This window comes from Acinonyx jubatus, chromosome D1 (genome assembly GCF_027475565.1).
Source record: "Acinonyx jubatus isolate Ajub_Pintada_27869175 chromosome D1, VMU_Ajub_asm_v1.0, whole genome shotgun sequence".
In the NCBI taxonomy this organism is placed as follows: domain Eukaryota; kingdom Metazoa; phylum Chordata; class Mammalia; order Carnivora; family Felidae; genus Acinonyx; species Acinonyx jubatus.
The window spans coordinates 79,736,388-79,757,125 of NC_069390.1; the positions used below are offsets into that span (position 1 = coordinate 79,736,388).

A 20,738-nucleotide genomic window follows, 5' to 3' on the forward strand; every position below is an offset into this window, starting at 1 on the left:
CTTTTTTTAGGGCATGTCTCATTTATTTTATGAGAATATATTTACTTGTATTACATAATTTATTCTTTACAGCCCAGCATTATTAGGAGTAAATATTGCTTGATTGAATGGATGAAGAAATGAATGTATGGACAATATATGAGGACAAATGTTTTCATATCTGTAGAACCTAAGTAGTTACACAATATTAATTCATGACTTTTTATGTATTATATATATACATGTTTAGCATTCTAGGAGTTTACAAAGTTTTGGGTTTTAAAAAAATTTTTATTTAGTATTATTTTCTTTAGTCTGCTTTAGATGAATACAAAGATACATATTTTAAAATGTACAGCACCAATATTTGATATGTTTGTTTTTTATCAGATATGTCATATTTTAAAAGAAATCTTAGTCAACTAAGAAATTCTAGTCAGGTCTTTAATTCATTAAAATAATGTAATTTGCTAGTTATAACTAGGTCTCTAATTCACTAAAATAATGTAGTTTGCTAGTTATAACTTTCTTTTGGTAATATGCCTCTTGAATACAAGGAAAGAGAAAAAATTTAAATACTAAAATAATGGAAAAAGAATCTTGATATTTTGAGAAATTTTAAAGTGTGTCCTTTTGGCCCTTACAGAAAGTGTGGACTATGGGCCAGTGTTTGTACAAGAACCAGATGATATAATTTTCCCGACCGATTCTGATGAAAAGAAAGTAGCACTGAATTGTGAAGCCCGTGGCAACCCAGTTCCCAATTACAGGTAGAAATTCACTATTAATCATTTTTTAAAGTCTTAAGAATTCCTGCCAGTGAGATTCTGACACTCTCAGGGAGTATTATAATATCTCAAGTAATTTTTACATATATTTCTTCTGATTTTTCCTAAGGTGGCTTCGAAATGGAACAGAAATAGATTTGGAAAGTGACTATCGCTACAGTTTGATAGACGGGACCTTCATTATAAGCAATCCAAATGAAGCAAAGGATTCTGGTCATTATCAGTGTTTAGCAGCCAACACATTTGGAAGTATTCTTAGTAGAGAAGCCATACTTCAATTTGCCTGTGAGTAAAGTATTTGCTTTTTTTCATGTACCTGTATATAGTGTATATACATGTAATTTTAAAGTTTAGTTAGGCAAAAGCTTAATTTAGACCTCAGATTTTAAAATGTGGTAAAACCTTGGTCAAGCTATACAAAAAATGTGTTTATTTTTTTAATTTTTTAAAGATTTATTTATTTTTGAGAGAGAGAGAGAGAGAGAGTGGGGGAGAGGCAGAGAGAGAGGGAGACACAGAATCTAAAGCAGGCTCTAGGGTCTGAGCTGTCAGCATTGATCCCGCAGGGGGTGCTTGAACCCACGAACTGGAGGATAATGACATGAGCCGAAGTCAGACACTTAATTGGCTGAGCCACCCAGGCGCCCCCAGTGTGTTTCTTTTGAAACTTCCCGAAATGTTGTCCTCTTCAAATAAACCCAACACACTAGTCTGGGAGGTTAAAAATGCTATTCATGAAAGCACAGAAAGTTTTGAATTCAATTATTTTTTGAGATCTAGTTAAAAATAGATTTTTAATTCTTTCCCCTGCCTTCTAAAATATCTACTTACCTGCTTTTATTCTTCTATAGTTTATTACAGTAACTATTTTCTGTAGATTCTTTTGTTTATATGATCACATATTCTAAAAATTCTGCTTGTAGTCAAGAAGCTAAAGAAATGCCTCTGAAATGCTAATGTTTCCAATTCCAACTACAACTTCCCTGTCAGATGTCCCAAATTTTTAATTAGGAAAAAGTACGACATACTTATAATCATACATATATACTAGAATATAGACATTTTCTAAAATAGATATTTATCTAATTAACTGTATGCATTCTTAAAAGTCATGAAGTTATTTAATTTATGATGAAAGCTTGTGCCAAATTAAAGATAAGCTACTGAGTAAAAACACAAAACAAACAAACAAACTTAGTACCGTTTTTTAGTAAGTAATCCTACTTGAATATAAATTCTTGAGGATTACAGTATCTAAAAAATAGATAGGTGGGTAGGAATATTTGTGTTAATAATTTATATGTAACTTATATTGGCTCTGTAATTCATCACACAATGATTTTTTAATTTAAAATTACACCCTGAAGAATGGAATAATTGATTTTCTCTCTATAATCTCCCTCACATATTTTTTGCTAATTAGCCCAGAATCCAGACATCCTATTACAGAGTGTGAAGGAGAAAGAAGAGAATAAAGGAATGATAGTGGATATAATTTGGAGAACATTGAGCTAGGTCCTAGAAAAATCTAAATATTATCTTTAAAATAAATTTGCTAAGGAATTCATACAGGCACTTTATATACACCAAATATACCAAGATAGTAGTCTAAATATACTCCTTTTAATTTAGAAAATATTGTGTGGTGTAACACAGAATGTAATACTTTTCAGCATGCACATCAAAAGAATAACCTAATAAACAAAATAAATATCCCTCCTAATTGCTCCTCTCTAAATGGAGCAGTCCTTCCAAGACAGATATAGCAAATCCAGAGAACTTGATGAACAAATACTAAGTGGCTTATACTTTTCTCTTTGGTCTGCTATCTGACATAAGTACACCAATTCATAATAGCTTGTATACCAATTGTTTGTACCCCAAATCACCAGTGCCGGCAAAATATATGCAAAGTTTTCTGTATGCCTCAGAGCAGAAATCTATATACTGTAAGATCCTATGTGTCTATATGACTGCATCATCTTAGAATTTCTGCAAAGACCAGTCGCAGCTGTCAGATACTCACCACAACCCACAGTGATCACATTGGTACCAGCATTTACAGTTCAATGAACAGGCAAGGAAAGTCCAATGTATCTATGTTACTTATTCAGCATCCAGCTGTCCCAAACTTGGTTTAGAGTAATATTTACTTTCTTCCTAATTTAAACATATGGATTAATATACATATGCATTCATTAGTGGTATCTTATGACTTTGCCTTTCCTCATTCCCATCCCACCAGACTCAACTGTGTTCTGAAGCCCATATATACATATAATGTGCCTGGTTGAAACATTAACTTACATAGGGAAGGGTACTTCTGCAACAAAATTACTCCCCTACATAGAGGCCATTAGGTCCATTTGATTATATATATATATATATATATATATATATATATATATATATATATATAAAATGTTCTTTAGTTTAGCTCTATCTTCATTCCAGAAGATCTTTGGGGGAAAATGCAAATATAGGTGGTAGATAGGAGAATGAAGACTCCATCAACTTGCTTCGCAGTATATTTGGATATGAGCTTGGGTGTTATGGGATTCTAGGAGTCAAGGTAGTTTTGTGATTAGGGGTAAAATGATGTAGGAACTTGAAAAGTAAAAAGCAGTTCCTGAAACTAAGTGAAAGGATACAAAGGTGAAGTAAGTTAACAACTTGTTCGCACCTTTCCTTTACATCATGATTTTCTGTTTACCTTATAGATAGATAGATAATGTACTACTTATTGTTGATAGATGCTTAATGTTTAAAGGTTTTTTGTGGGTAGAGAATGTTTATTACTCTTCACACATTTAAAGCTGAAATCATTAATCCTTTATATCTATCAGCCACTATTTATATAAAATTTTAAATATATGTATTTTAAAACTAATATATTTAGTAAGTTTAGATAATTATCAAAACCTATTTAATCAAATTAAATATTCCAAGTCTACTATATGAGTCGATAAACATGTTAAATGTCATAAAATTAGGCAAAATTTACAAATTATCAAATTGATTATAAAAATTTTTATTAATACTTATGAGTAAACTCTGTCCTGTACTTACTCTTAAGACATATTTTTGTGCTTTACTCAGTTTATAGTATTTTTGTTATATAAATATTTTTACCGTTTACACATCAATTTCATCATATATAATCCAGTAATTTCATCAGATATATTTTCTACACTATATAGTGCTATTGTGATCTAAAATTCTCCTTTCTAATGAGGATCATATTACCCACTCTAGAGTTTGTTTCTGAGTTATCAGTCAAATTTTGGTTACTCCATTCAAATGTGAGATGTATTTAACAGACTTGGCCTCCTGTATAATTTGAACATTATTTTTGTTATATCAATAACACTTTATAGCTTTCACATGGGCTTTGCCTTTTGGAATATGACATAATTGTTCAAAATGTTGTGATTCTAAGACTTATTGGACAGTGTTAAATAAATACCAAGTGAATTTCCCTTAATTATATTAATACAAAACAGACTAATCTATATTTTATAGGTGGATATGTATTTAATTGAAGAAACAAGTATCCATATGCTAACAATCCCATATTCAATAAAGATAATAACCTTAAACATATCTTATTAGAGTCACTTTCTCTTTTTATTGGAAATTATATATGCATATTAGACACAAACACATCATATTAAGCTTTCTGATTTTGAGTATTATTAGAATTACATGAGATTTTGCAAATCCAATTTATTTATATACATATACAAATATACATATTTATATACATATACATATACAAATACATATACATATACAATTTGTATATGTATATAAATACATATATGTATACGTATATGTATATAAATACAATAACCACAATTTGGTTATTGAGACTTACCTAATCCTAGCTTTTTTGTCCTCTGTTAACCAAAAATATATTTTAAAATAGTCTAGCTTTCCACTAATGATATTTTGATAACCTGCCCACCTCCCAAGTCAATCATAAATTCAGCTACTTTTCATTTACCACATGTGTAATACTATAGGAGACTAAAATCTAGATGTTAGAGGTGTATATAAAACTGTTCCAAATAAGTTCTGGTAGTGAGTAGGATGACATTATTATTAAATCAGTTTAATAAAAGAGAGTTAAAATGAACATCTTTTTTAAGGCAAATGATACCTCTTATTTAACTCTAATAGTACTCAATCCTTCCCTATTCTAATATAAATATGTATTATATTCACTTTGACATAATCAATTTGATTTTCAACTCCTCTCTCAAACTATATTTATATTGTAGTTTCTCAAAATTCTTTGTATGTTTGCTTCATCAACCACGATTTTATAATCACTTTATCAATACTTATATGATATAACAAAAATAAATATTAGCAACAAAAATAAGTATGTAATCATTCTGCATTTCTTCTCATTGTTCAAATTTTAGTCAGTGAGCCAGTTGCTTAATTTTTATGCAAGTTTAAAAGTTTAAGTATCTGCGTGTCTCTTTGTAAATCTGAAAGTTGGGGATGTATACTAATTTTGGTATATAATTATTTTACTTCTTTTCATATTTTCTCTTTTAATAAAAATTTTTCCTCATAATTATCTTTATGTATTGGATAATCTAAGGTTAGAACTTGGAAAGCTAAGTTTTCTAAATGAATTTGAGACAGCAAAAAGATGACTATGGCTATTATCAGTAGCTGATAATATCATTATAGATCCTGGCTTTTGAAGGGAATGGGGATAAGGAAGTAAGCATTGGCATTTTTACCTGGTGTCGAAAAATTAAGTGTAAAATAATCTTCTTTTAAAGTTTTGTTCCTCTTCACTTGTCACCCAACATATTAAATATGAAATAGCAGAGGTATATTTACATATTTTTTCCAATATATTTTATATCAATCTCATTCCAAATGTGATTTGATTGACTTGCTTCATAAAATTATGTACCATAAAAGGTAAATATGTAAGTAAATAAATACAGCAACAGGAAAAAATACATTTCATATTAAGAGGTCAAGATAGTGTAGGCCATAATGTCTCAAAATCTTGTGGTCATGACGTAAATATTTCCTTGGGACTCCCAGCAGTCAGAGCAAACGGAAAAAATACAGACATTTAAAGGACTCTAATTTCCCCCAAGTTCCTTAAGAGGAGAAAATACTTTCTTGACATTTAATTCTTATGGAAATTTCTTGTTTGAGGCTTATAGAGAGATCTTAACAACGTCCCTATATCAGTTCAATAGCAAGTGTAATTAGCCTGACATAAAACCGAACCAATTATTTAAGTGTAACTACAGTGTAATCATGAAGCTATTCAATTCATTCACTTATAGTTTTTTTTTTTTAATTTTGATTTGAGGAGCTAATGGATTTGAGAAACTGCTGTAGTCTTGCTCATTTCCCCTTTTAACTCATCCCTTACATGTATAAATGTCTATCCATGAGGACTTTTTATTTTAAGTTCTTCCTAAATGAATATTTATAAATGTGGTTCAGCTTCATTCATGTTAAAAATATACTTTGGCATTAATAAATATATACCTCATAAGGGCATAGTAAAAATTAATGATATAAAGAAGTCATGCCTGTGAACTGTTTTTAACTTCAGAAAGACATAAATCAACACAAAGTTGGATAACTGTCACTAGTACTGATTGTTACTGGTTATCAATAACATTGATAATGACTATTTTTGACAGAGTGTACTTTATTCCTGTAGCTGATGTTCATCATGAGGATAATTTCCTCACCTACTATAGTGATTTCTCTTCAGTGACATGCAAGAATACACCATATAAAACTTTGTCACTCTATTAGCTTATTACCATGCTGATGAGACTTTGGAATTGATAATGTGACCCCACACACTTCTAAAACATCCTTCAGATATCTAAAGCTCATAGCAATCTCTCCAAAATTTGGATTTTTAGAAATAACTCATACTAGTAAGTCAAACATAAAATGAATCAAGAATAAAATCTCCTCATGCTGTCTCTTGCTTGAAAATATCTTTATATGCTATCCCTGGTAAATTGATAGTTCATATCTAAATTTGACCATACTGCTTTCCAGGGCATTTAGATGGTTTAGATGCAGGATATTCCATTAGTTTTCCTTGAAGCAGTTGATTAAAATAACCTCCTTAATTCTTTGAGACATTATATGATTTTTATAGACTTTGTATTTAAGCCCTTTAATTTAACCTTTCATTTTTATATAAAACTCAAAAATTACTTCTCTAGCATTTCATAACTTCTTCACTTAAAGTAAAATTGACCTTAGATTTTAAAACCACATTTAACTAGCATTTATAGCTAATGAAATTATTTGAATAATTGCTAACTCCACAGTATATTCAAAGCTTTATTTCATTAGTCCATGATATTTTGTCCATAATAACTTCATTAAATCATTTGAATATCAATTTGAATGAATCACATTGACATGGATAATTTTATTAGTTGTAAAATTATCTAATTTTATTACAAAATAAGTTGATGTACTTTGTAATTTTGTTTTCTATAAACAAAACAATTATGTTTTTCTTTTATACAGTTTTTACTCGAAGAATATGGTTTAAATCTTCCTTTTAAAGGACAATTCTTCTGATCATAATAGATATAATAATTGTGAGTGTGTGACTCCTTTGGATTCTTTGAGATCACAGAAAAAAATTAATTAAAATATGTAATTTTGTGCTTTAAATGGAAGTTATAATGAATGAATCAAAGTTGAAATCTGTGGCAGATTGTCCTCAAATGCTTAATTCTATGACATAATGTTTTTGTAAGTATTTTATTTATTAAAGTTCATTCAAACATATATTTTAATTATTAATGGAACTCATGAATAACTCTGTCCATATGTGATAAATGCCCTCTAGCAAAATGAACCACTTGCCTGACTTGACCTTTGGTCTTCCTGCTCTTCTTCTTGTTTTTAAAAATGCAGAAAGGCAGTTCTTCACTCACGTTATGTAAAGTAACCCACAAAGACTCAGATCAGGAATGTACAAATCTTCTGACCCTTGCTATTCAAGCTTATTTCACCAAAGTTACATGGCTAGTAATAAAATAGCAGCTCCAACTCAAATCTAACTTTGAACTCTATACTTACAATCTGCCTTTTTTACCCTATACCATACTTCATCATGCATTGAATTTTGTGTTTTGTTTTGCTCAGCATCTGTAGTTATTTTATTCATGGAATATTTGCTCAATATCTTCTCTCTCTTGGACATTATTCTAGATATTAAGGGCCAAAATGAACAATGCATATTCTCATAGACTTTAATGCTAACAAAATCAGTACAAATCTCCCTACTCCATATATATTTCCTTAGTGTATATACTCATTATCTCCCTCAGAACTACTAGAAAAATTGCTTGCCTATATTTTCTACTCCTTAACATCTCTCTTCATCCTACCCCAGCTCCACTAAAATCTCTAAAATGATCTATGTAAAATACAACTCTGACCATGACGTCCCTGCATACATTTCTGATGGTTTATCATAAATGCAGAGAAATTTGTAATTCACTCTACACACTCATAGAGCAGGCAGAGATGATCAGACAACTAACTGCTCTAGGGAAATGTATCCAAGAAAGTTCTATTGTGAAGGTCAAGTTAGGAGGTCATTTCAGTAATCAAGGCAAAAGTGACTTGAATCCCTTATGTATTGAATATAATAGAATAGATATCTGTAAGAGACTCTAAAACAAATGAGAACTTGCAAATGATTAAATGGATAGGGGTAGAAATGTAAAAGATATGGGAAAGTTAGAATGATACCAAGAATCTGGGATTTGATTCATTCAACTGAAAAATCTATAATACTGTTACATAATAAAGTAACAATGAGAATATGAGGTGATTTTATTTCAACTTTAAGGAGAAAATACATAATATTTTAAAATACTGGTTGGTGCTCAGGAAAGGCAGTGAGGAACTGGCCACAAAACACAATGACAGACTCATTGAAATCTTAAGGATGTTTCATCAAGAGAAATTGAACTGGAAAGAAGAGGGCTAAGGACCTAACCTTCAGGAGTATATACATTTCTCTGGTAGAAAGATAGTGAAAGGTAGAACGAAAGGAGTTAGTGAAGGAGACAAGAATGGAATAAGCCAGGAGGCAGAGGAAAAAAGCCAATAAAACAGACTGAAGTATAAATGACATTCAGGGTTTTTTAATGACATTCAGTTTTAAGGTGACAACTGTCGTCCATTGTCAAATGCTATAAATGATACTCAAAAATTTTTGGGTTTTGAGACCTTTAAAAACCAGTTTCAGTGATTATAGAGACAAAGATCATAATCTAAGTATTTAAGTGTAAAATATTATGTGGATTTTGGTTTTGGACATAATATAAATGAGAATGTGTAACAGTTTTACCTGACATGGCATGACAGTGTAACATGGTAGTATTTGGTGGTAGAAAAAAGGGAGTCTGTGTAGAAGATTCTGAAAATACAAAATAGGGTCTATTACTGAAATGAATTTCTCCTTTCCAAGTAAGGTATAGGTATTCTCTAGATTTTAATCTCCTTCCAGGGAAATATTCTGCCATATAGAAGATACTAAGTGCTGTAAATACTATGTTAAGTAGAACAAAATTCAGGGTTTAGACTCTCACTCTTTGACTAACAAACTTAAATTAACTAAAGGATCTTAAAACCAGACTGAGAACTACACAATTTCGAGAAATATTTTTCTGATCCTTTCAACATGAATTCTCATTCAATATCCTCTAAAATCTTGATTTTTTCCCCAAAACATACAACTAGTATCTCGAGAATTAGAAACCACTTTACTCTTCTCATAATTTTACAACACCTAGTGGAAGAATCACATGATGATTAGGTTTGGCTGATAGTTTTCTCCAAAGAATGAAAAGGAGAGGAACTTAGAGAATAACCCCTAATCACTACCAACTAATTAGCTGTGTATAGCTGAGAAGGGCCTCAGCACCTGTGAAGTCATGGCCCCAGTTTCTATGTGAGCTTTCTGCAGCATTTTTTTCTTTTTGTTTCTATTTTTGTTGTTGCTTTTTGTTTGTTTTGTTTTCAATCAAATTTAGTACTTAAGGCAAATTCTGTGAGTGCACATTGTTTTTCTAAATCCTTTTATAAATCCTAATTATAAATCCTAATAAGGCTTCGTGTGTATCTGAAACAGGAGCTTTTTAATAAAAGTCCTCTTCAATTTAGCGCAATGGAGACTTGTTTACACTGTAAATGGTGTTGCATGAGTCTGAGTAGAAGGTTCAGATTAAAATGCTTACCATCTTTCATAGCTTTGTTTGGGATATCCTCAGACATTGTCCATTTAACCTAGTTTATAAATTAGATGAGATACTCTATCTAATTTATGGTGCTTATACTCTAAGTTTAAACTAAGTTGGGACCAGAATAACTTCTCTGTGCCAAGGTTACGTTCTATCCACTTGATAGGACTTAAGTGGCAAGTATGGAGTTTACTGGGGCATTACGTGATTAAGCCTCACTGTATGGACACAGATGTATATATATAAAGGGTTACTATTCTTTATCTTTTTCCCTTTTCCTCTACCCAAGGAATACTAATATTATCCGCTGGTCCCTAAAACATTTAAAGTCTTCTAATGCATTCTAGAATAAAGTATAAACTCCTACAAATGGTCTCAAAGCCATTTATTATTTACATTCTGTCTGCTTTTCCAGTTTTCTGTTACTCAAGCTATAGTGAACTATACACTGTCTTAAGATCATTTCATTCTTATTTATATCTTTATATATGACAGTCTATTTGCCTGCTGAGCTACCATTTAACAACTAACCTCCCCCCACAACCTTCTTTCTGTCTCTGTGTCTCTCTCTATATGTATGTGTATACATACAGATGATATAGATAGATATATAGATACAGATATAAATATAGATATAGATTAGATATAGATATAGATGTAGATATGTGTGTATATATATATCTATATGTATATATAGAGAGAGTATAATATAAAATATTACATATATATATATACATATAATCTCACATGGTCTTTATTATATTTGTTTCTTGTTATATTGAAGTACAAGTATTTATGAAAATTACCTTGGTTCCCAAGAGCCATTCTGAACTTAAGCATACCACTGACTCTACAAGATTGTGAATTCACTGAAGACATATTTTATGTATCATTTATCTATTAATTTACTTTAGTTTAATCCCCAACCTTTAACATGCACGGTCATAGCCAACACTCAGTGAATACTTGCAGAATGAGTAAGGGAATGAATGAATATCCTACAGTACCACAGTGGTCACTACCCTCAAAAAGAACTCCCTTCTGAGACCTATGAGAAAAATGACTCCTTAAGAGGTGTATACACAGTCCTCTCCAATAAGCATAACAGCAAATCAAAATAAGTAATATAATTTTTGCAGAAATATTTTATAAATTATAAAGCTCCATAAACCCAACAGTTATATTATTAGTAAATGGACATTAATACCTATAATGGTATTTGTGGATATAATTAATATTGATGTCATAACAGATGTTAATATCCAGTTTAAAGTTAGTTATATCTTTACATATTATTTTGTACACTATTGGTAATATCTTCCATATTGTAATAGATGCCTAAGGCAAACTAATATATTCCAAGAAAATATTAAAAAGTAACATTTTTATAAAAGTATTTTTAGTTTTTGAAATGCTTATTTATTTTTGAGAGAGAGAGAGAAAGAGAGAGAACATGAGCAGGGGAGGGGCAGAGAGAGAGGGAAACAAAATCTCAAGCAGACTTCACACTGTCAGCACAGAGCCTGATGCAAGGCTTGAACTCAGGAAACATGAGGTCATGACCTGAGCTGAAATCCAGACAGATACTTAACGGACTTAATCACCCCGGCATCTCTATAAAAGCAATTTTAGATGTTTCCTTGACTGCAGACAAAACAAAGCTCTCTAAGTTTACTTTTTAAAAGTTCTTCTAGAATTGTAGCAACATCTCTCTATTGATCCCATTAGCAATGAATATTCATTTCATATCCTATTCCTATTCATTTCATAGCTTAATTGGGTTGTAAACTTAGAGTCAGGACATAGTGATAGAATTTGTCAAACTAAGAAACAAAATTTGTTCTCAACTTCTTTAAGAATGTATATATAAATGTTATTTTATTTTAGTTGTCAACATTAGAGTGTCTACCCAGTGCCACTTCCATAATTCATGTCAAAAAATCCAGAAATAATATTTAATACAATGTATTGCTTAATATTTAATATAATTAATATTTTTAAAATCTTGAAAAGAAATAAAAAAGTTTAACCCTCAATTCTTAATAGGTAGATGAATTTAGAGAATTGTCTTCCATAAATAGTTAACAGGAAATTAGACAATATTTTGAAAGGATCACATCTGTCATGAGAATATAACCAAAAGTATGTCTGTAAATTGTCAGTAAGAAGATTCATGTTATTTTGTATTTTAGAGAATTTTCCCAGTTTTTTTCTTAAAATATTCTCAATATTTTTTATCTTAGTTGATTCACTCACTATGAGATTAAGAAAAGCAAGGCTATCTTTGTTCATAAAATAAACACTGTAATGAAAGTATATCAATTTGTACAATCAATTTATTTTAACTGTTAGATACTTATATAGTATTTATATTTAATGATATAAACATTAACAGTATATAATGAAAATGCTAACAATAAATGCTAAGATTTATTAAGTGATTATTATGTGCCAGAAACTGGAGTAAACTTTTTGAATATAATTTTATATTCAATTACAAAGAAAAAAATGCCATAACTTATCATTATCCACATTTAAACATATTGAAATTCAGGAAACTGTCTGAGGGAGGGAGCTCACTTGTCCAACAGACATAGTTAACAAAATGTGAAAGTGAAATTCAGGTCTTATTCTAATTCTAGATCCAGATTTCTTAATAATATTTTTGCAGAGTTTCTGCATATGATATCCCATTAAACCACCCAAACAATCCTGAAGGTTGCTGAATGGTCTCACAGACTCTCTGAGATCAGAAACTTGCAGTGATAAGGGTCTTAAATTCTACTTGTGGCTGCACAGCTGATTAAAGACTTGAATTTAACCTATGTAAAATATATGATGTACTTACATTCTTATCATTCTTGCTTTTAATTTATACTTCAGTATAGTCACATAGTCTACTTTTTGGTCTGTTTTATCTCAGGGGGCTTATCTATTCAGAATGGTTATGCCAATACTGTGCTACACAGAGAGCACACACATGCTAACTGCTTCACTCTAATGCTACTTTTTGCAATAAATCTAATGATGCATAATTTAATATTATGTTGAGAACTTCTTATTGGTTTTTATTAATATGTAGGTGAAACTCAAAATAGCCCTAATTAGAAAAGAGGTAAAATGAATAGAATTCAGACAATTTGACTATCAATACCGGGTCAAACTCCATTCAGGAGATACACAGCTAATGGTTGTCTCAGTAATATCTTTATTTTCCAAAATAAGTTCCATTCAGTCTGTTGCAGTTGTACTCACTTTAGAATAAGCCTAACCTTATGGGGTGCCTGGGTGACTCAGCCAGTTAAGCATCAGACTCTTGATTTTGGCTTACGTCATGATCTCAGGGCTGGTGAGATCAAGCCCTATGTTGGGCTCTGTGCTAACAGTGAGGAGCCTGCTCGGGATTCCCTCTTTCTCCCTTTCTCTGTCTCTCTTCTGTTCTCTCTCTCTCAAAATAAATAAATATATATATATATATATATATATATATATATATATATATATTTTTTTTTTTAATTAAAAAAAAAGAATGTCTAACCTTAGAAATTAAGGATATCTGGTTAGTCTATCTGTTTTTCTTTTTCCTCTCTTGGAAATTGTACTGGTCCTTGGGAAAGAAAGGTAGGCAGCCCCGCCTCCTGCCAGAGTTCCCAGTAGCTCTCACTGCTTCCAGATTCATTCATAGGCTGGTTCTGTGTGGGGGAAGAAGCTAGGAAGGCCTTGAGTTTGGACAGGCATCAAGGCAAACCACTAGGCTGAGAGCAGGTGTAAGGAACCCAGGCAGCAGGCAGCAGGGGCCAGAACCTGATGAAGCAGCAACAAGCAAAGGAGATCTGGTTGCCCAGGATGAAGGCCTCGTTCTCAGACAACAGTACCTTCACATCCTCCTTACATGTCTCCTTGTTGGTATAGATGAGGATGAGGTATTTGCAATGAAGATCCTCCATGCCATCATTCACCACATCCACCAGGGCCACCTCCCGCTGGTCCTTCCCATAAAGGCCAAGGGAGAGGCCCAGATGTGGCCGAATGGCAGGTAAGGTCTCCATCCTGGAACCTGGGAAGCTGCTAATAGAGATAGGAGTTCTTGAGTGAGCCCTGCAGCCAGGTCTTCTTGGTAACCACCTCCTCCTAAAAGCTCTGCCCCTGGTCAGCGAGCAGCATGGGAATGGCCTCGCAGTGCCCTTAAACAGGGAAGTAGACAATGATGTCAGGCAACGGCATCAGGGGCAGCATAGTGGTGGCAGAGCCCATTTAGCCTACTTTGGTTCAAACTCTTTTGTAGCACCTAAATTTATAGCTACGGCTACTGTTGTGGACATAAACCATAATCAGTTGAAAAGCTAGTAGTTATGAGTGTTTTTCTACTTTCAAAATTAATGGAAACAAGCTCTAACTATGGTCCAAATTTTACTATTTGAGTTTTTATATTTTGGAAATACTAGTAATATAAAATTTGTGGATATTAATCTAATTATATTGGGTTCATTTTTTTTCCTAACAGAATCTGGATGGCATAATAAATATGGATGAGGCTAAATGAGTATTTATATATAAAACATAAAAATTAATTGTCAACATAATCTTGTTTACTTTTACAAGTCTGGCACCTCTGCATCATTTTGAATATAAGATTTTCTTAGATCTTATTAAACACATTTATGTATTACTAGCTAAGGAAAAATAAAATATTTTAATACATATATTTTACATTGTCTTTCTGAACTAGAAATGCTTGTCCTTACCTAGGGTCCATTAAAACTCTTCAACCACAAAATGATATCGTTTATCTTTACTTATAACAGATTCCAACCCCACCCCACTGGCCTCTGCCATGGAGACAAAATATCATCTTCCTATAAAACTATAAAATAGAATTGCTTTCCTTTATTCATAGATAACATAGGACTATTTCATTCCTAAAATTTATAACCTTATACAGAGTGGAAAAAAAGAACAAAAAACCCCATCATTTATATTTAACACAATTCTGTATTAAAATTTAACTTTCATAATTATATCTTTCTTTTAAAATGGATATAAAATATATTTCATTATTTAATTTAGAAAATAATTATTGATTATAAATCATATGTAACTTCAAGTTGGTAGTCACTAGTAAATGACAATAATAGGAAAATCACAAGGCCAGACAGATGATTAAAATGATTAGCTTTAAAAGGATCTTAGAGAAAAGCAGCTCACCAGACTTTCCACTTTTTCACAAATATAATAGCTTGTTAGAGAAATTTCCACCTCCTAAAACCTCATTTAATAAATGAGCTGGCTTTTCTCAATTGCATAATAAAGGCATATAACCAGGTGATTCAATTTACCTTAATGATGATAAATTCTAAAGGTTGATGTGCAGGTGTGTGTCTGTGTATATCATGTGTGTTTGGTTAAGAGGTGTTTTTGCTTATGGTAAAAAGACTGAATACTTAATCTAGGCTATAAACTTGTGCTCCTTTATTATAAAATATTAATTCTAATAAAAATTAGAAATTCACATTAGCATAAGAAAGGAAATTGAGAGTTAGCATAGCTTGGGACCCTTTGATGTGTTTGAGATAATATATCTATCCTATTTATGACTTCTCTCAAGTGAAGGGTAAAGTAGAAAATAGATTAGTTGCTTTTTTTTCCATCAAAGTGGAGCCTAACACAATGAGAGAGAGAGGAAAACACAGACATTTTTCCTTTATTTAGAAGAACTAAATCAATGAGAGCAGTTACAGAGTAGAAGGTAAAGAAACTGAGTAGTATATCATGGAAAACAATGGAGGACAGATTTTCCAGTACAAGATTTGCCAACCACTTCAAATGCACTCACTTTATTTATAGGTAATAAGGGTAAGGAAACTGTATTTGTCAATAAAGACAGCAGTGTTGAATATAAAGACAGTACTTCCATTAGAAGAATGAGGTAGAAGTTAGTATACAGGATATCAAGCATAATGTAAGAAATTGGAAAAACAAAACAAAACATTTGTTTCTTTGAAAGTTAGGCAGTGGATGGACAGTGGAATTTAAATAACAAGTTAAGAAAGCCACACATCGTAAACATTATATTCTATTGAAAACAATAATTTAAAATGCTTTTTGCCCTTCAACAGTAAAATTCATGGTGTTCTAGCTCCATCTTTCTCCCCATTGTACACTCAATTAATTTTTAACAATATTGAGGTCTCCTGAGCATACAATGCTCAGTGTCAGCATTATATAGAATATAAGTCATACAATGCTCAGTGTCAACATTATATAGAATATAAGTCCTTCCTTGAATTATACTCACATGTAAATGGCAAAATTTACAAAATATTAACCTTCATCCCATTTGAAGCTTATAAGAATCTCTAACCATCCAATATTGTGCCTTTGCAGAGAGCTGCAGTGGAAATATTGACTTTGATTTGATTTACCCATTGCCTGAGGATACGACCTACAGTCCCTATCTCAACATTTTCTTTGATATGATGCTCAAATATCTTAAAAGTACTTCATTCCTAGATTAGTAGTTCACATATGAGGTTCAACAGCTTGAGAGAAGTTACTTTTATGCGGCACATTCTTTAATGTCTTTCCTCCCCAGTACTCCACAACATATAAAATATGTTTTCTGTTTCTGTTTGTAATCCTGTTTTTACTCTGTATAGACATTCCCAAGTTTTGGGCAACTGCCTCTTTCTCTCATTCCCTCTCTCTCTCTCTCTCTCTCCCTTCTATAAACTACCTCAAACACTGTCTCAGTTTTCAACTATTAGCTTTATGGAGTATAAATTCATATCTCCTAGATCCATTTCTTTGTTTCTGACTCTATTTTTAATAGCTACTGCCATTCTACCTGTTGAAAATCTCCTTCAGCACCACAATTTCAATTCATATTCTTGACATAATAATTTGCCAGGCTTCTGAATTTCTCTTTTGTAAGTTGTGTCAATGATATCAGACTAGAAAACTTGGGAACATCACTGTTTGCCTGTCTTCATTATCTCCTAATACTCTCCATATCCAACCAATTTCCCAATAATTTTCACATGTCCATCCTTACCTTACCAAAGTGCAACAGCCCCAGTTGAAGTCCTCAATGTACCTTCTATCTTATTGTTATAGCTTTGTGAATGGTTTGATCATCACCCTTTGTTTTCCGATATGTTAGTTCTTATCAAGACCTCCCTCTGCTTTAAAAGCTATCATGCTCCACTGAGTATTAACACAAATTAAGAAATTCCACATCTGGACTCAACCAACCTTTCCAGATATCATTTTCCACTTTTTTTTTTAATTTTTCTAAAGTTTATTTATTTTTGAGAGAGAGAGAGACAGAGTGCGAGCATGGGAGGGGCAGAGAGAGAGGGAGACGCAGAATCTGAAGCAGGCTCCAGGCTCTGAGCTGTCAGCACAGAGCCCGATGCGGGGCTTGAGCTCACAAACTGTGGGATCATGACCTGAGCTGAAGTTGGACACTTAACCGACTGAGCCACCCAGGCGCCCCTACCATCTCCCACTTTTGATGCACATTTATTATTTACTGCAGTTAATTTACAATATCCCCTCTTCTCTCTTCCTCATACAGATATACGGACCTGTAGTACCTTCTTATTTCTATAGCTATTGACATCCCACTTCTTCCTTGTTATAAACTGCATGCCCTGTTTTCCATTAAATTTTTCTTGATTTTCTCCAGAATCCTGAGACCTCTCTATAATGGCAAGTATTTTTAAAGTTTATTTATTTTGAGAGGTGGAAAGAGAGAGAGAATGCAAGCAGGGGAGGGGCAGAAAGAGAGACAGAGTAAGAAAGAGAGAGAGAATCCCAAGCAGGCTCCACACTGCCAGTGCAGAGCCCAGTGCGGGGCTTGAACTCACGAACTTCAAGATCATGACCTAAGTCAAAATCAAAAGTTGGTCACTTAACTGACGGAGACACCCAGGTGCCCCTGCAATGACAAAGTTTTTAAACTCTTGTTTATGCGACTTAAAGCCCAAAACTCTGGACTCAAATACAGTCTCCCAGTAGGAAAATTTAGGGCAATTTAAAGATTGCTTTATTTTAATTTTAATATTAATATTATTAATATTCAGGACTATAGTTATTTACATATAGTTTTGTTTCTTTTACCAGACAAAGAAATCTATACTTCTACTATTTATTGAACACTTACAATCAAGTAGATACTATCACAGGATAGTATCTGTTATTATTCCTGCTTTTTTTGTCTTCTCTTCTGGCCTGTGATTCTCTGCTATCTTCCTACATGTTTTGGTACCTAATAGTCCATTTTAGCCCTCTTCTGACCTCATTCTGTGCACACTTCTTGAATGATACTATTACTTTTGGGTCCCATCTGGTACTATACATCAGCCCTATATATTCTTTCCTTGATGTACAAAGCCACCTGCCCCACAAGGTCTTGTTAAGAGCCTTGTTGATGGGAATTCTCATTCCCTGTATCTTCCCAAGTCTCCCTATTTGTCTTCATCACGTCTCAGCCACAAAGTCATTTTTCTCAAAGACACCTGCCCTGAACTTCCTAATTAATTTTAAAATTTATTTTCTTTTAATGTATATCATAATGAAACTTTTATCACAAAGTTTTCAGGAACTGGATCTGCTAATATATATCATCAAACTAATGATAAAAGACAATAGATTCTTTTCTATTATAATACAATGATTCACATATAAACGTATGAAAATGTGCAATCTTCTCTTGAAACAGAGTCATAGACCACAATTATTGTTTGCCTCCACTAACAGACATAAACACTTCAAATATTTGTGAAACCTTAAATGTAAATACAATATAATCATTTTCATATAATAAACATGCATTAAGTTAATAAATGAATATCAATTATAGAAAGAGGAATTAGTTGCCTCTGCCTTGATCTACATAACAACATTAACAAAACACCTATTTTATGCCAGCTATTGTAGTAAGTGTCTTCCATCTCTGTCTTGAGAACTTTTATTTCTGTGAGATGTGCTGCAAATGCCACCTTCATTTTTTAATACCCTCTGTGTATCCTCCTCCCCTCTATGCTTCAGTAGCATATTATACATTGCTATATAGTTCCAGTTTTCATATAACCTAATTACTATATGTCTTCATTATAAAAATATTAGTGCCTTAAAGTTCAGTTTAAAATCTTTGAATCCTTAAGAATAAAGAGTTCTCACTGGGACATAACAAATGTGTATTAGATTAACAAAAGAGTGCCAGATACCAGAAAAAGAATTCAAATAACCTTTCTCTGTATTTATGGGATATACGTATTATGAAAATTGTAATAATATATCCTCCAATCAAATTAATTCTTCTAACCAGAATATTTATGGAGAAAATATTTATGACTTATAAGTTTATAAATTTAATATTTCTATATCAAGATGAATATAATCTGATACAAAATAATTGAGAAATAATTTATGTATATAATTTCATATAAGGAATTGGGAAAACATGTATTTAAAGTAATCTAAATAATCATTTATAGGGGCGCCTGGGTGGCGCAGTCGGTTAAGCGACCGACTTCAGCCAGGTCACGATCTCGTGGTCTGTGAGTTCGAGCCCCGCATCAGGCTCTGGGCTGATGGCTTCCGATTCTGTGTCTCCCTCTCTCTCTGACCCTTCCCCATTCATGCTCTGTCTCTCTCTGTCTCAAAAATAAATAAACATTAAAAAAAATTTAAAAAAATAATAATCATTTATAATAAAGCAGAAATATTATCACAGTTTTTAGATAAAAACAGCTCAGATAAATTATACTTATCTCGTAATTACCAAAAACCTTCTTTCCAAAATATAAAATAAGAATTATTTGCCTAAGCCACCTGAAAGTCTTTTACAGCCCATTAATTAATAGTAATGTGTGATTTGTTTAGTTTATTACATTTTCCACAACTCATTAAATCTGGGCTTATATGTAGTTGTAGGCTGCTTTAATTTCACTTGTTTTAATTACTTTTTGATGATTTAAGACAATAGCCATCTGGATTCATGATTTTTTTTTCTTTCCCTGCATCACACCATGGTGGTAGTATTGCTTTTCCTAATTCTATATATTTTAAAATGCAACAGTCCTTCTTGAGAATGCTACTGGTTTTTATATTATACTGCCACAATTCAGTAATTTCACAGCCTCCAGAGATGTGTCAAGCTAGGTACTCTAGCTTCTGGAATGTTCCGATGATGTAATTTGTAATAAGAAACGATGTGATCTCACACACTATTTGGGTGGTTTTCAAGTGGCTTGTCAGGAGTGGTCTTGCTCTGGAAGTGCACTTCTGAGTATAGAAAACAAATAAACTCTCCTTTCTTCATGCACTTAATAACTTAGGGAATGACGCAGCTGAACAATTTCCTTGGCACATTTTATGAGTACAGAAGTACTGGTTCCTTCTCTTGCATTATTAGTATTTGCTCCATTTAAAATAAAAGCTTATCTTTTAATAATTACCTACATTATGCTTAGTACAGTATTAGGTACTTAAAACAATTTTAATTCTCAGTATGAATTTGCAGGAAAACCATTTTTATTATAGTTTGCTGCTGAGAAAACTGAGGCCCAAAGAAGTTGAAGTTCTTACTCATGGCTTCTTTAAAATCTTCCCCAAACTCAGGATGCCTACCATCCCTGGTGGAGTTAAGTTTCTTGGATACTTGGTGCTAATGCATGCATTT

The 20,738-nt window shown here is 32.2% G+C and overlaps 1 protein-coding gene across 3 annotated transcripts in view; it reads left to right on the forward strand.

Annotated features, from left to right (window-relative positions):
* The window catches only part of CNTN5 (contactin 5), a 1,351,205-nt gene that overhangs the window by 846,436 nt on the left and 484,031 nt on the right, over positions 1-20,738 (forward strand). For all 3 annotated transcript variants that reach the window (XM_053203841.1, XM_053203840.1, XM_053203839.1), the window contains exons 6-7: positions 626-749; positions 877-1,052. In XM_053203841.1, the coding sequence (XP_053059816.1) occupies positions 626-749; positions 877-1,052 (300 nt within the window). The remainder of the gene's footprint in view (positions 1-625; positions 750-876; positions 1,053-20,738) is intronic.